The sequence below is a fragment of the Centruroides vittatus genome, unplaced genomic scaffold (genome assembly GCF_030686945.1).
Source record: "Centruroides vittatus isolate TY-2023 unplaced genomic scaffold, ASM3068694v2 contig_862, whole genome shotgun sequence".
In the NCBI taxonomy this organism is placed as follows: Eukaryota; Metazoa; Arthropoda; class Arachnida; order Scorpiones; family Buthidae; genus Centruroides; species Centruroides vittatus.
In genome coordinates, this window is record NW_027122562.1 from 1,010,438 (window position 1) to 1,027,140 (window position 16,703).

The 16,703-nt window shown below is 29.8% G+C and overlaps 1 protein-coding gene across 2 annotated transcripts in view; it reads left to right on the forward strand.

Moving 5' to 3' along the window:
- LOC136982671 (calcyphosin-like protein) overlaps positions 1 to 11,745 on the forward strand; it is a 160,302-nt gene extending 148,557 nt beyond the window's left edge. The window contains exons 1-5 of one of the 2 annotated variants that reach the window (XM_067279236.1): positions 6,162 to 6,301; positions 8,207 to 8,288; positions 8,599 to 8,776; positions 9,015 to 9,224; positions 11,579 to 11,745. In XM_067279236.1, coding sequence (XP_067135337.1) covers positions 8,215 to 8,288; positions 8,599 to 8,776; positions 9,015 to 9,224; positions 11,579 to 11,680 — 564 coding nt within the window. In that variant the 5' untranslated portion in view covers positions 6,162 to 6,301; positions 8,207 to 8,214 and the 3' untranslated portion in view covers positions 11,681 to 11,745. Of the gene's footprint in view, positions 1 to 6,161; positions 6,302 to 8,206; positions 8,289 to 8,598; positions 8,777 to 9,014; positions 9,225 to 11,578 lie in introns of those variants that run through there. The other variant, XM_067279237.1, reaches the window with a different exon arrangement.
- The last annotated feature ends 4,958 nt before the right edge of the window (positions 11,746 to 16,703 follow it).

Consider the following 16,703-nt stretch of genomic DNA (forward strand, 5'->3'; position numbering starts at 1 on the left):
GCTATTATTGTGAAAAATAATAATAATGGTTTTAGTCGGATTTATTACTAAGTGAATTGATTTAAAATAAAGATTTAGCTGGTTACTTTTTCTTTGTAATGAAATTTTGGGGGTGCTAGTATTACTAGATCATCTGCGAATAATATGTAGTGAAATATTCTGTTGTTTATTTCACTGCCATCGGATGAATTATGGAATAGTTGATCAATGCCGAGCGGATAGAAGTTAAATAAATATGGCGAAAGGGGATCACCTTGAAGAAGAACAGGGGAAAGAGTTAGTGAGGAAGAAAGAGTCTTGCCTTGTTTGATCTTTATGTTACAATTTGAGAAGAGCTTTTTTATAGTAGTTGAGTATCGAGTACTTGCACCGCAGGCTTCTAAGTTATTTACTAGTAGTGGGATATAGATTGAATCAAAAGCTTTTTGTATATCGATGAAAGCAGCATATACTTTTCTATGTTTTTTTAGTAGATGAAGTTGTATTATCATTAGTAATACGAATATTGCTGATTCAGTTCCTTTATTTTTAGTAAAAGCATATTGAAATTTGGCTTCCAGATCTATCTTTAGTCCAAATTTTTTTGCCAGTATCGAGGTGAAGCATTTTCTTAAAATTGATAGTATTGCTATTGGTCTGTAATTACTAGGGAAAAGCTGATCACCTTTTTTATGGATCGTGGTAAGGATAATTGTATTCCAAGAGTTTGGGTAAGAGGTGGCTTTGTACATGGTGTTAAAGAGATTTATCAGTTTTAACCTGGCTTTATTTGGAAGCATTTTTAGAAATTTAGTAGGAATATTATCATTTCCTGGGGTTGGGTTACTTTTTGTTTTCTGTATTGCTTCATTCAGTTCATCAGTGGTAAAATCGGAGTATAAGTATTCGTTATAAGCATCGGTGTTTATTATTGGTAGTAAATTTGAATGAATTTTTGGGAATCTTTGATAGAAATTTTTCCAAGTATCGAAGTCTATGATTGGTGATTTTTCAGTTAGGTTTGATTTAAAACGGAATCTTCTTATTGTAGACCAGAATACTTTACTGTCTTTACTGTTTTTTTTACTAAGTTTGATTCAAGTTTCCTGAAGTAGTTTCTCTTTTTTGTCTTGAGTAAGTTGTTATAGGATTGTTTGACTTCCTTGTAATTATCAAAGTTAGTATCATTAGAGTTTAGTTTGAAAATGTTTAGTTTAGATTGCTTTTCCATTTTCATTTTATGACAATCAAAATCATACCAGATTTGTCGGAATCTATTATGAAAGTTTCTTTTTTCATTATTATTGTATATATAATCATTCATTATACTTGTCATTAATTTATAAATTTCTTCACTATTGTTTTCTGTTATTATTGGGATGTCAGTAAATCGATTTTCAATTTCTGTTGAATATCTTGAGGTTTTGTACTTTATTCTTCGACTTTTAATTGATAAGTTGTCTGATTTCTTAGGCGAAAATAGTAAAAATTTTGCTATTGTAGGTAGGTGATCGGAGATGTGAAAAGCAGTTGTGGTGAAGTTCAGACAGCAATACAGTAGCAAGTCTGAGCAGATTGTATAATCAATAGTGGATTTTCCGGCATATGTTAAACAAGTGTATCCTGCAGCAATATCAGGTTTGATGCGTCCATTTATTATATACATTTTAAGATCTGTTATTATTTCTATTAGTTTTTTACCCAGTCTATTAAGCTGTTTGTCTTTTGACTGATGAGTATTTTGTATTAAATTATAAATGATAGTAACGAATACAAACATCACTAAATCCGATCCTACTGAAGATACACACGATCCCCTTTATCTCCCCATCCCCTCAACTTTTAACCACCAAAATTTAATATCATCGATCCCCTAATAAACAAACCTCCCTGCAAAATTCCAGAAATTTTCGACGAAAAGCACAGGAGTTATTAGGCTAAGCTTCAAACAAGGTGAACAATATCGTGTTCCCCACGTACAGGGAAAAAAACCGATTTTTTTGCATTTCTCGAAGTTTCGAAGTCCCCCGAGACCAAAACTGTAAGAGAGTTTTCCAACTTTTTTCATATGTCTGCATCAGGTTTAACAAGAAAATTTGTCTTCTTAAATTAAATAATACTAAAACTACTGCCGCAGTGTGTTAAAGCCGTCAACAGTGCTGCCGTTTCTAGGGTAATTTCAATCTCTCAGAGTACTGTTTAGGGTAATCTTATATTTAGGGTAAATCTAGGGTAAAAGTGAGAGTTTGTTTCAAAATCTTGAAAAATTGTTCAGATTATTGATGATATTACCAGCTTAAAGAGTTCGAATCTTCTTGTTAAACTTGACGCAGACTTATGAAAAGGGGTCGAAAAAGCTGGTTTAAACAAATTAAAATGTTGCCGAAAAAATTATTTAAGGTTCAAGCGTTTTATCATTATAAGTAAACATACTAAATATTAGAAACAATTTAATCTTCCCATCATTAATAGTAAGTAGAAGTTTTTCCAAGAGGATTCGAATACAGTCCTCCCTATGAAGAGCGATTCTAAAAAAAAAAAAAAGAAATCTATATTAAGGTAGGATATTCAGTATACAGAACAGATTCATCCCAGTTTGATTAGAATTATAATCTTTCTGGCCGTAGTATAACCTGCGCACAATGGCATTTATTTCACAATTTGTTAACTTTTTATTCATAGATTATCATTAGAGACGTAGGGACAAAATTTGGTGTTCACTGCGAAAGATGAAAGGTGAATTTCTTCACATACGACGAAAAGTAATTAGTTATTAATGTACCCGTATATACATTAATAAATGTATAGTACAGGTACATATATATCAAGTTATTTTCCAGAATGATAAGTAATTACTGTATTATCGATTTAATAAATAAATTTTTTTTAAAAATTGATACATTCGATCAGTTTTGCGCTAATGTACAGTACCGGTACATCAGTATTAAGAGAAGCCACTCGGCAGTAAATACTGTAGATTGATGAGAGAGAAGCTATATCAGGTGCATTCGTATTATTGACATTATATCGTTGTTTCTAAGCGCTCCCGTGAGTCATATCGAGCTTCATATAATGATTCGGAATTAGCAAATTCTCATTCTTGTTAACAATTTATCATTTAACATTCGATGCAATAAGTCGTGTATATTATGTGTATATTTTGTATATATTTTGTAATAATAGATATTATTTTACTTTTCGTAATTAATTTAACTTTTCATGAGTTTTTCGTATTTAATATTATATTCTCAATTAAGTTGGCGGAAAGACTCTAGGAGAAATGCCCACTATCTGAGTGGTATTGCTGAAAGCTATAAAAATTACAAATAAAAATAGGTAATTTTTACTGCTTATCAAAAGATTTTAACTTAAATTATTTTCATATTATACTATATATATAAATATTTTACATAAAAACACTACAGTTTCGGGAAGTGCTCTCTGCCAGCCTTGCTGGTATCAAATCTAAGCCCGGTCTTAACCGAATTCAGATAAACAGAAAATATTAAGAAAATTTAAATATTAGATAGATTGATCAGTATAATACAAGTATTTTTTGTAAAAGGAATATTTTGGTTCTTTATTTTTCCTACTTTTTTGTTTGCTTTTTTATTTTTTAAATGTAAGTTAACCAATTCTGCAACGTCTACGACAGGGAAAAGTGTATTAATTTTTTGTAGTGATATCTGAATTAGATATTCCGCTGTTACTCAATTAATTTTTAAATGAAAATCAAGATGTACAGTACAATCAATAGAAAATAAAAATAGATTCAAATATAATATATACTTTCAAAATATACACTGTAATAATACAGGTTTGTTTCGTTTGTCACTAATTCAGAAGCTAAATAGGTATCATTATGTTATGTTTCTACTTTTTTATTTTTGAAAAAAATAATTTTAATTAATAAGCAATAAAAATTACTATATATATGCTGTATATATATGTAAGAAAATGATTTTGTTAATAGCTAATGGCTAAAGACTTTCAAGAAAAACTGCTAAATTGAGACACTTTTAAATCAGTTTTTTTTTTAAAATTTAATAACTGAACAATATCAAAAACAAAAAGACAAATTGTCGCCCCTTAAATTTATTTAGAAACATGTAGTATAAAATTAACAATCAAGTAGTACAAAACAGTATAAATTAAAATATACCTGCACCTAATTACAAATTGTTAACTATATGCATTTTTAATGATATTACAAAAATGCATTATTGTACAATCAAACAAAAAACTTATATCCTATAAAAACTAAACAAAAGTAGCCTACATCAACTATACTAAAATCAAAATAAACTTTTTTCTCACTTTTAGTTCTGCAAACTTTTTTATTAATTTTTATGGTGACACTAAGGTTTGGAACAAAATTTAACATTGTTGCTTATGCTTTCCTTTTTGGTCAAAAGCCCTCTTTTATGGTTGTTATCTTAATTAAGGAATGCAAATACAGTATTTTCTTAGCTTTTAGGAAAAAATAATAAATACGAAATGTAAATTGCATGGTAATTTTAGCCACAGAAAAAATCGACAAATATAAATTTTGATTAATTAAGTATTTAACTTATAAATATTTTGTCACATTCATAACCAAAATGCCGCTCTTTAGATTTGCCGCCCCGGACAAATGTCCGGGTTGTCCGCCCCTAGAGCCGGCCCTGCACTAAAACGATTATCATTATTTCACTTTAACATAATCCGTATTCAAATAAACAAATAAAAAGTTATAAAAGAAGAACTAATTACTAAATTCGAAGAAAAATTGAATCATATTTAACGTTAATAGTTTTCATAGTTTAAAAATAGACTTTCCTGTGAATCGATAAACTGAATAGCGATTATTATATCATATAAACATTGGAATTCACTTCATGATTGCTTCATATAAATCCAAACAGATGTTAGTTTTATGGCCATAAACGTTAGCATCGTGTGTAGCAATAAAATATATCAAAAGTATTTTAAAAAATTACTAGCAAAAACTTTAGTATTAAAAGTGGAATAAATCGCAATTAAACCGAATCTGCGCGAGAAAACATTTAAAATGTATACCGTAAACTTTTTCCATATAAATCTGAGACGATAAGTTATTATTTATTTATTTATTTTTTAAGAAACACGTAAAATGAATACCATATAAATCTAAGAATATATACCCCACTCCTTATATATTTTATCAGAAATCAGATCTATCTTCTAAGAACACAAATTATTGACCTCCATTATGAAATTTATTATTAGTCTATTTCATTTATAACTGAAGAAATAACGTAATTTTGTAACAGACCCATATAAGGGTGCTGCCAAAATTTAGTCTTTATAATTATATCTATACAGGGCCGTCGAGAGGGAGGAAAGCTGGGGTTTTTCCTGGTACTGGAGAAAATTTAGGAGCCCGCAATGGCTCCTATTCCTATAAAATCAATATTGTTTTTACTAACAGAAAATAAAATTTCTTGGATGTTTTATATTAATAAACATTTTACAAGTTTAGTTTAAAAAAAGATAACTAAAGAAGACGTTCTGTTCTATTCCAGGCCCTTACCAGCTCTCGACGGTCCTGATTTTATATAAAATAATACAAAAGTAATATAAATTAAAGTTTATTTTTGATAAGAAGTGGAAATGGTTTATTTGTTTTATCAATTTTAATCATATACTTTTTCCTTTTTTTTTTTAACGGTTCAGGTCTCATTTCACCTCTCTCAGGCCCTAGATTTAACGTAGAAACCTGTATTTAAATAATTGAGTATCAGTATATAACATTGTGCCAATTCTTTTAAAATATTTTTAGAGCAACTGAAGTAATTGCGATCAATGATTAAACAGAGCAATAAATTTTGAACTTTTTTGACAATGGATTAATAAATGACTTAGGCCTACCACGAATTTTGATTAATATTTAAACAGATTTTAATCAGAACAAACGTTTTAAAGTAAGCTTAAAATTTTCTAAATTTAAATATGTCACGAAATACGTTAAAACGGAAATTATTGATGCAATTTAGATAAAAGTTTGCGTGTCAATTCCCACGCAACTAAGATTTGCATTATCATAGTCCGAAATATTACAAAAAAGAAAACTATTCGTAAGCTCAACAAATAAATAAACGATACAAAAATAAATATATAACACGAGAAGTACGTTAATCGGCGCAATCACACCTTAATTTCAACGAACTCGTGACATCATCACGACTTCAACGAAACGATGACATCATCTGTGACGTCGAGCGAGGTGTGGCAGTTTTGTTGGAAATTGACAAGTGACAGCACACGAGTTGGCGTTTTAGACGGTAGCGCAAGAAACAGAAATGTAAGTATAACACAGTTTAATTTACACTTTGTATAATTAGAAGTTTTTAACTATTTTATGTAACAATTTAGCGTTGGTAATATCGAAATAGTACATTAATAATTGTAAAAACGTTATTTATTTAATATTTTAAATTAAAATATAGTTTTATCCGCTTGTCAGATGACGATATTAATTACTTTTAATAATATGTAAATTTGATTTAGTAAATGAAGCCAAGAAATTTGTTAAACTATACGTTTTAACTTCAGTTTTTTAAAACAAGTGTAACTATGACTCACGCGAGTAGGTAGATGTAGTAATGTCTGGTGAATAATGCCGGAAGAAAAACTTTTCAATGGTCTGTTTCTCATTATGAATAACAATGTTTGGTATGTCCCCAATAGTGTCTGTGAGTAATCAACCTGTTAAGGGTTGACGTGTAATAAATTGTGTGCATTAATAACATGGTTGTTGCTAATAATTGTATTTCTTTCACATTACTTAAATTAAGCATGCGAGTTAAAATTTAAGTAATTAAAATGAAAGGCGTATAATTAAAGTTATTATGTATAAAATTTCAAATTTAAAAACATTCTTAATTGTCATGTAAATTGGTAAGATTTTCTCTTCGGAACGCCGTCGGTATGTTGTTGTATAATTATAATTGGATGGACGTCCGACTATAAACTGGCTTTTATAATGAGCAAAAAAACAAAGGGAAATCACCAGTCCAGAAGCGACTCTAGATGTTCTGCTTCAAAATTTTCCTGATGTCCCTTCTGGGCTGGCCAGACACACCCATAAACTAGTCTTAAGAGTTCCTCTCAATTGCTTGCTAGAAAGAATGTTATCACCTGTATATTTAGATAACAATTTAATTTTGATATTGTATCATGCAGCATTAATCCTGTACCCTAAATACTGTATATTTCAACAAATACAGTAATTTTGTGTTGACAGTTTACTTTGGGCCACGTGAATATTTTTACTCCTCCTTGTAACAAGGAAAACATTAATTTTTAAACAATTTTAACTTATTCTGTGTTTTTTTTAATTCTCGTTATTTTTTTTATGAAATCTTTGGCAGTTATAGAAAGTGTCTTAAGATATCCCGTAAAAGATTTTTTCTAAAAATTGTGGTTTTTTTCCCTCCTCCTCATTTTTCTTTTATATTCAGGGATTATGTACAGTCTTTGCTAGACTCTGTTAGCATTGTGCCAATGGTGCCTAGCAAAGATTAAATCTGAATAATTCAGTAAGGTAACCAACTTTTTTATAATGAAAAGGAGGACACATAAATTGAAGGAAAAAATATTGTAAATAAAAGAAACATTTTATTCATTGCAATAATAATACACTATAATAATCTCTATTGCATGCGCAGTGGCGTAGCTAGCATGGGTGACACCCAGGGCGGATATCGTGGTGTCACCCTTCTTAACTGTTTTATAAAACAGTATCGGATTATTGAATTGTAATATGCTCGCACTCGAGCAACGCAACTTGAACGCTATACCGAATAAGCGATATCATCACACAGGTTTATATTGACTAGCGTGAATATGTTGACTTTTTTTTTTTTACTTATGGGTTGTTGAGTCAGTGAAACTTTCCATGACTTAATGTTAAAGCATGTTGTCAAGATGGTTTATTTCGCGACTTATTTTCACAGTCGGGTGTCGAGGGAGGACAGAGCTTACAAAAGGATGGTTGGTCACCTTAAATTCAGTCAAAACGTTTTATTAGGATAACAAAAACTTGGAAAAAAGTTCTCTCTAAATGTAATATTTTGGTTGAATTGTATGCTTGAGGAACTTTTATAATATTACCAATTTTACTTGTTTACTATATTTAATAAATTCTTTTAAATATGTTTAAATAATGAGAACTTTTTTAATCTTAATTTATGAAATTTTAATTTAGTGTGAATCATGTCTGCTCTAATTGAAAAACTTCGTGCCCAGTGCTTAAAACGTGGAGCTCATGGAATTAAAGGATTAGGAAGGTAAATGCTATCATAATTGAAGACACAAGTGGATGAAGGTGTTACGTTACAATTTCTCAAAACCCAATTGTCCTGCATGGATGAAGGTGTAACGCATGCATGTTTCATATGACATCGACAAAGATCTCGGAAATTAACAATACTAATACTTTCTACAACACACTACTTTATGAATATATTTACATCAAAGTATAAAAACGTGAACATCAATTCATTGAAAACTTTGATTTTGTAACATAACACCTTTATAACTGGATCTTCTTCCACTTGTGTTTTTCAATTTTGATTATTAATTTGAATGTTTTCATAGAGCTTTTCGCATATTAGACGATAATCGTGACAGAAAACTCGACTTAACTGAATTTAAAGAAGGATTACAAGAATATGGACTAGAATTAAGTCCAGAAGAAATTACTGAAATCTTTCAAGAGATTGATAGAGATGAAAGTGGTACTATTCATTTTGATGAATTTCTAAGAGCAATAAGAGTAAGTTTTTTCTTTATTGTTACATAGTTATTATCTGTAAATATTTATTACCTTTTTAATAAAAATAAACACACAAATTGCTTTATATTCATTAAAAATTCAAAATCAAAAATTGCTTAGTATGTAAAATGTCTACAAGGACTTATTTTATTAACAGGACATATTATACTGGTGGCAAATGAATTAATAATATAAATTGCTATTTTATTTTAATAATTTCAATCATTATATATTTTAGCCTCCAATGTCACAGACCCGTCTGAATGTAATTGGACAAGCTTTTCAAAAAATGGATAAAACCGGTGACGGTATCATAACAATTCAAGATCTAAAAAATACCTACGATGTAACACGTCATCCTAAATTTATTAACACCGAAATGAGTGAAGATGAAATATTTGAAATGTTCTTACAAACTTTTGATGCCCCAAGTGATCCAGATGGAAAGGTTTGTAATTTTTTTAAAATACAGCAATTATTTAATTTTAAACTTTAGCTGTACATATTTTTAAAAAAGAAATCTGGAAATATAAAAGAGAAGTAATTTTTCTAGAAAGAAATGACATTGTCAGAAATTTAGCCCGGCTGAAAATATTTTATCATCATTTTAAACTTTTAACAATAGACCTTTTCAGGATAATTTATGGCTTAAATGGTTTTCTAATATAAATTCAAAGAAATAAAAAAAATTTTGACTTCAGAATTTAGTTTTTGGACTATTTCCAGTTTTTACATTAAACATGGTATGAAATGAAAAATGTATTTATGTCCATCCACTTGATTGATTAAATGTAAAGCATTATTGATCAACTGCAAGAATCAATATTACTTCAAAGGTGTTCTGTTAAAATAAAATGTTTTATTGATTATCTGAAACACATAAATCAGCTAAAACTATTTTTAAAATACTTTGAAAGTTGAATTATTTTTGTAACTAAATATTTTTGGATATTTTTGTTAAAATTAAAAGCAATAAAATACAGCAATTCTGAATAACTTTATATATATATATATATATATATATATAAGATGATACCAGGGCTGTGGAGTTGGTTAAAAATCTACCAATTCTGCCCCTGGTCAGAATTGGTAGATTTTTAAACCAACTGGGACCTCAGGGCCCAAACTGGGCCTGGGAATTCTGATGTCATTATGTGACCTCAATAAAAAGTTCTAATAAAGATTGGAATACAAAAGTTTCTACATTCTAAACTAAAAGACTCCTAAGTAATGACAGTCAATATATAAATATGTATTCAATAATTTTTACATTCCCGGCTGTTATATATAACAAAGGGAAAGTGAAACAATCAGTCAAAAATGATCCCCAAAATTTTACATTTGAACTAAATTGTGCCCCTTTACACGTTCTAACCAGGGCCGGCCTTCTCGATAAAGGGGCCCGGGTGCAAGAAACTATTTGGGCCCAAATGTTTTTCTAAAATAAAAAAATTTACAAACACGAACATATATTAATGCATGTTTATTTAAAGCGTGATTTTGTTCTTGCTAATACATTAATTACTTCAGAAAAATTACTAAAAATACTGCATTCTTGATAATGTTGGGGCCCCCTCAATCGCGGGGCCCCGGTGCGTAGCATCCGCCGCACCCCCCGATGGCCGGCCCTGGTTCTAACATCTGCGGTGCATACAGAAAAAACCCCAAATATTTTTGCACTTCTTGAAATTTCAAGGCTTCCTAAGTCCAAAAGAGTAAAAAACTGGGGAAGTCATTTTTTGACCAATTATCATTTTTTCCCTTTGTTATAAATTTATTTTATGATCAAAATTAATATTCCATGATAATAAATTTGTTGTAATCATTGTTAAAGATTGATGACAGCATTTTTGCATTCAATATTTGAAACTATCAATTATTTTATATTTAATGTATACAAATGGAGCTGTTTTATTAGATGAAAAATACTATTTGAAACATTAGGTAAGTTGGTTAATCTAAAACTATCTTAAAAGAGAACTTTTTTTCCCTACCTTTGGTTATGGAAGGAAAGGCTCTCATTGCCCTGATGGCCTTTTCTTCCTTTACTGTTCTTCTATACTCATTGTGGGTTTGGCCAGGTTTAGCTAGCCAGATAGTGAGAAACATCCCTACATACCAGGACAGACCACCCACGGAAAATTCCTAGAGAGTTGCTCACCTTAGCCATCAGTTATCAGATTCTTATACAGATGGATTTGAATTATTTTAGAAACTCATTTCTTATGATTATCTCAGAAAAATGAGCTGTTTAATTCAAAAAATGTAATGAATTTTTTTAAATGAAAATATTCTAATTTTTTATTAAAATATCTACATTTTAATAATTTTCTAAAAAGGAAGCCATAAAATAAAGATTAAAATAAGAAATTTTACAATATAAATAGAGAAAATACATATCTAATATATAAACTTTGTTAAAAACACCCAGGGAGACTAAAATCTAAACAAAGTATGCTTGGTTGTAGTATTTAAAACATTTGTCATATTATCAGAGAAATGTAGGTTTTGTTTTTGAATGTGATATGCTTCCTTATTTAAGACTCGGTCTAAAACAAATGCTGATTCAAAACTAATTTATTCATTGAGCATTATATTAATATATAATTTTACATTTGCTTCAAAATAATCCAAATATGTACATAATTTAAAATAATTAATTATCTCAAAAAAATGAATATAAAAATGAATATTTTAGTAATTTGTAAACTAATGAACTAAATCTGTGTAAATAAATTTTCTTTCTTTTAAATTAAACATATTTCATAAATTGGAATCATTAATTATATTATTTTTGTTTAGGTGACAAAAGAAGAATTTTTGAATTATTATGCTGGAGTAAGCTCATCAATTGATACTGATGAAGATTTTGTAGAGATGATGAAGAGTGCATGGAAACTTTAAATTCATAACTTTTTTGTTTATATAAAAAATTATTGAATTGTGTTGAAAACAAAACATTTATCTTATTTTTATATATATATTTTTTTTATCTATGTGGTTTTACTTTTTTTATAGTTAATTTCTTCATATTATACTCATTAGATATAATTTTATTATATTGAAATTTTTATATTTTTGAATGTTTTAAAATTTATTTTAAGATCAAAATTTATCTAAAGACAATCAACTTGAAAATCTGGTTCATGGTAGTTTGAACCAAAAATGATAGAAAACTTTAAAATGTGATATTTTTTTAGATTAAATTATATCAGAGTAACTTAATGAATGGGGGAAAAAGTATTTTTTCAGTGCTGCTATTTTCAAAACACTCTGCCTTAAAAATTTATATCCTAAATATTGCAATAAACTTGTTGTCCAATAAAATAAATTTAAAATTGTAAATTCAAATTTATCTATTCAGAAATAAAATATTTTTCTTAATTTTTTGTTTGTTGTTTAAATATGTTAACAACTCTAAGATCAGGAATCGACACATTAGGATCTGTTCTGATAGCCAAGTCGCTATCAGGAGAATAGTCAACAATCTTGGCTCTCTCTCTCTCCTTATTCGGGAAGAAATTCTCTGCTCACAAAACAGCATGGCCTTCTCATGGATCAGGGGCCATACAGGGGTGGAAGGGAACTCTTTAGTGGACTCCCTCGCAAAGCAAGCTGCTGCTTCCTCTGCCACCCCCACCTACTGGGGAGTCTCAGACACCTCTATTAAAACCACAATTCACAGTACCACCATCCAGTTTGTGGCAACGCAAGTGGGAAGACGGAGACTCTGGAAGAGCGACCTACCAATACTTTCCAAACATCTCGTCCAGACTTCAAAACAAGAACTTCTGCGCCAACTTTCATAACACACAGCTCCTGACAGATCATGGAAATTTCCGGCAATACCTACATCGATTTGGACTTAGGGAACATCCCTATTGTGACTGTGATGACATCTATATACAGAATGCCACTCACTTGATCTTTGACTGCACCAAACACGACAATCATCGGATTAATCTGGAAAGAGTAACGCTAAAAAAGGGCTTAAATTGGCCCTGTCCACCACAAGCTCTCGTGGAAGATCTGGATATTTTTGCAGCCCTAGAAAAATTCATCCGCACTACCAGCGCACCTTTTAACTAGTTTGTCCTACTGTTATTGGTGCTTTTACTTGTATGTTTACTACTGTATTAATGCACCCATTATGCTTTACTTAGTTTTTCCCTTGTTGTCATTTTTCAACTTGTAACTTAATATACAAAATATATACAATGAATACATATCTTTTGTTTGGTTAATAAATGCAGGTGCTCACGAGTCTTCCTACTTCACCATCTATCCTATCTTACTTTTTCTTCACCTCCTGCCTTCCTCAACTCTTCTCATCTTTCCTATCCCCCTTTCACACCCAGGCAATACCTATGTGTAGTCCTGGGTCTTCATCCCCTTTGTGCTACTGCTACTGTTTAAATATGATAAATATTTTCTATTTATATACTTACTAGTGGATATTGGCACTGCCCAAGCAAAACATAGACATAATTCAAGTTTCCTGCATAACTATATACTTTACTATGTAATGATTACATGTAAGTAAGTATTGCATTTCATAGTAATTAAGAACAAATGGGATTTATCTTAGTTGTTGTTGTTTATATATCTTCCATTAATAGTCCAACTATTAATGGAAGGTATATTATATAGTATACCTTCTATAAATAGTGTACTACACAAATAATACAAATAATCAGAAGGGAGGAGAGTTCCTTGACTTCATCCCTCCTATTAAACCTTTTGACCAGGCAGATCAGTCAAAGGTTTAGGACCATAATAGTGAACCTTTTTTCAAAGGTGGATCAAAACTGAATTCAAAATTCCTTAACTCTAAATCATGGGCTAAATATTTAATTTAAAATAACCATTTAAAAATTTGAGCATTTTTTAATTTTATTTTTGTCATATAGATTAATCATCTTTACACTTGTATATAGTTTTTAATGAAAAATCTTGTTTATTTGATAATAGAAAATTAAAATTAGAAGAAAATGTTTATCTGTGATTATAATTTGTAGCCTTAAGACCTCACTTTCACATTAAAATGAGATTTTTAGTAAGTATTATTTATAAATTACTAGCAGATAAGCCCAGATTGCCTGGACTAAAAAGAAAAAAAAAAAAAAAACATTAACAGAAACCATAGTGTTTGGTGATTTCAGCTTACTGTTGTCATGCTTATCATGATACTTGGTTGATAGAAAATGGTCAGCAAGCACAAAATATGTTTTATGTAATTTTCAGCAATATGACATGTGGGCGATCTGCCACAGATAATGCCTCCCAGGAGGAGTTTTATGGGAAATTGACCCTATTTAGGTGTTACTAACTTGACAAAAACCCAGAAAGCGCCACGTGGCCAGCTCATTGCAATACGTGAACCCACGATCAACTACCAATGTAACAGTTTTGATTCCATGTAGGCACTACTCATTAAAGTAATAATATAGCACATCTATTTTGTACTATATCATTGTCACGGTAATTAAGTGGAAAAAAACAAATATTATGTTATCCTTTTTTGTATGAATTATATTTAGCTTATAATTTTTAAGATTTTTTTTTGTCAATAGGTTTTTTTGGTCATACACACTGATTCACATGTAAATCCATCTAATCCAATATAGACAAAAATTAATATAGAAATTCAATAAGTATTTTGGAGTGGTATATATGACATTATCTAAGTTGGTAGTACGTTGACCTTATTGCTGAGTTTCGTAGCAATTGGTCAAATAGCCTAGGAGTGCATAGCAAACAAACATTCTTCTTTACAGATATAAACATACACAATGATTTCAAGGTATCTGCATTGAAAATCACAGATTCACTATAACAGGTTTAGGAGTTAATAAGGGAATGAAATCAAGGTATGAATGAAGTAACCTATATTTTCTACAGGGTCCTAGAAAGTAATTATGAAAAATTTAGTCCAGATTGATGAAAGGGTTTATAAGTGTATAGAGAACAGGCATCTATATTTCATTACATATGATTTCTGCCTTTACTATTTAATACATCTAAACAAATTAAAAGATGATTAAAATGAGATCTTTACCATCGTAAATTTAATATTTCCATTCAAAATCAATCATCTGAAAGTTATAAATTAATAATTAATAAAATAAGTTTAAGTGTGACTTAGGTTTGCATATTTTTGAAATACAGTGGACCCTCATAGCGCTGCTCACTACACCGCGCACTCTGTCATAGCGTGGGCAATGTTTGCGACGTGATAAAATCAAACACGTTTATACAGGTCCGTGCAGTGTTAGTGAGTAGCGCATTTTATTGTTGCTGCGTATTGAGTAATTGTGTATGTATTGAGTTCCTGAATGTATTTTGAATAGTGGTTTAATTATTGTATGCATGATGAGTGAAAGAAAAGCTTGACAATATTGTTAAAATAAAGAGGTGAACTGCATTACACCGTGCCGCTCGGTATAAAGTGGCTCACCTTATAACGCGAGTGTTGTTTCCCGCCCGACATGCGCGTTATATCGGGGGTCCACTGTATTGCTCCAGTTTTTTAATATGCAAAAATTAGTTTTGAATTATAATAGCCTCCAATTAATTGTCTTAAAAATTGTAAAGACAATCTAATTGGAGAATAATAAATTACATTTATACAATTTATCCAAAGATAAATCATATACATGTAGTCTATCTTAGCCATAAGAATAAAACCAATCCAATAATAGTTTGAAATGAATAGATCAAAAATAGTTATTTTAGTTCTATAGTCATATTAATCATTTCACATCATTAGGATTTTGCACATTGCATTCTAATATTTTATTTTCCAACAATATTAAGAATTTTTTACTCATGCAACATCAGTCTTCTCAGATAAATTTCTTTTGTCATCATTTCAGTAAATTTCATATAAATATCCACATTAGGAAGATAGTCAATATTTCAGAAAGTGCTAGCAATTCTGTGTAATTTTTGGTGATAAATATATAATGCAAAGCCTGTTTTAAAACAGTATTTTTCTCATTTTTTAATTAAGTTCAATATCACAAAAATGCATTAAAAGTCCTCCTACAGACATAGTCAAATCATGTAGAAACATTCATTTTCTAAGAATACTTTGCAGTTTCATATTTATGCTAATGAAATCATAATCAAGAAGTATTTTGAGGATCACTATACACTGATTCACATCATACAATAAAAAGAAATTTCTGAATTTTAAACTTGAATAATTCAGTATAGTGATTTATCTATAACAACTTAAGATTAAACAGAATTTATATTAGTGTGTGATTAATATAAATACATAAGCATTTCTATTAAAAATAAACTAAAACCTATTAAAAATTTTATAGTCTCAGATAGAAATTTAAAGGGAAATTATTATACTTATTGAGAAATTTCAAATAAACAATCTGCATTTTGTCAATGATTGCCTGTATTACAACTGTTACCAGTAATCTGTGGCATCTCCCCTCAGGTTACAAGTTATTTCTATAACAAAGTGGCAGGTTTACTTTTCTCCTTGATTTACTAGTTCTTCTTTGCACATTCTGAAACATCCTGTAATCTAGAGTTCTCATCTTCCTCCTAGATTTTCTGTTACCAGTTTATTGATCTGCAATATTCAGTTTGACATGTCATTAGCAAAAATGGGTCTTGGGTCTTAGATCATCACTGATACACTCTTTAATCTTACAGATTATACAAATTATTTAGTATTTAATTATAGGGGCAGTTATGTTTTCATCCTCTAGACAAGAAGGTCACAGGTTTGAGTCCCACTTTGGGCCAATTCTTTTCTTCCAGAAAATTCTAAATTTAATTTATTTTAGCACAAAATAGTAGTATAACTGCATACCTCTAAACTCTGATAGTAATGAATTTTGAGTAATTGTCAACAACCACTAAATAGTGAAATTCATAGTCAACCTGAAGAGGATAAGGAGAG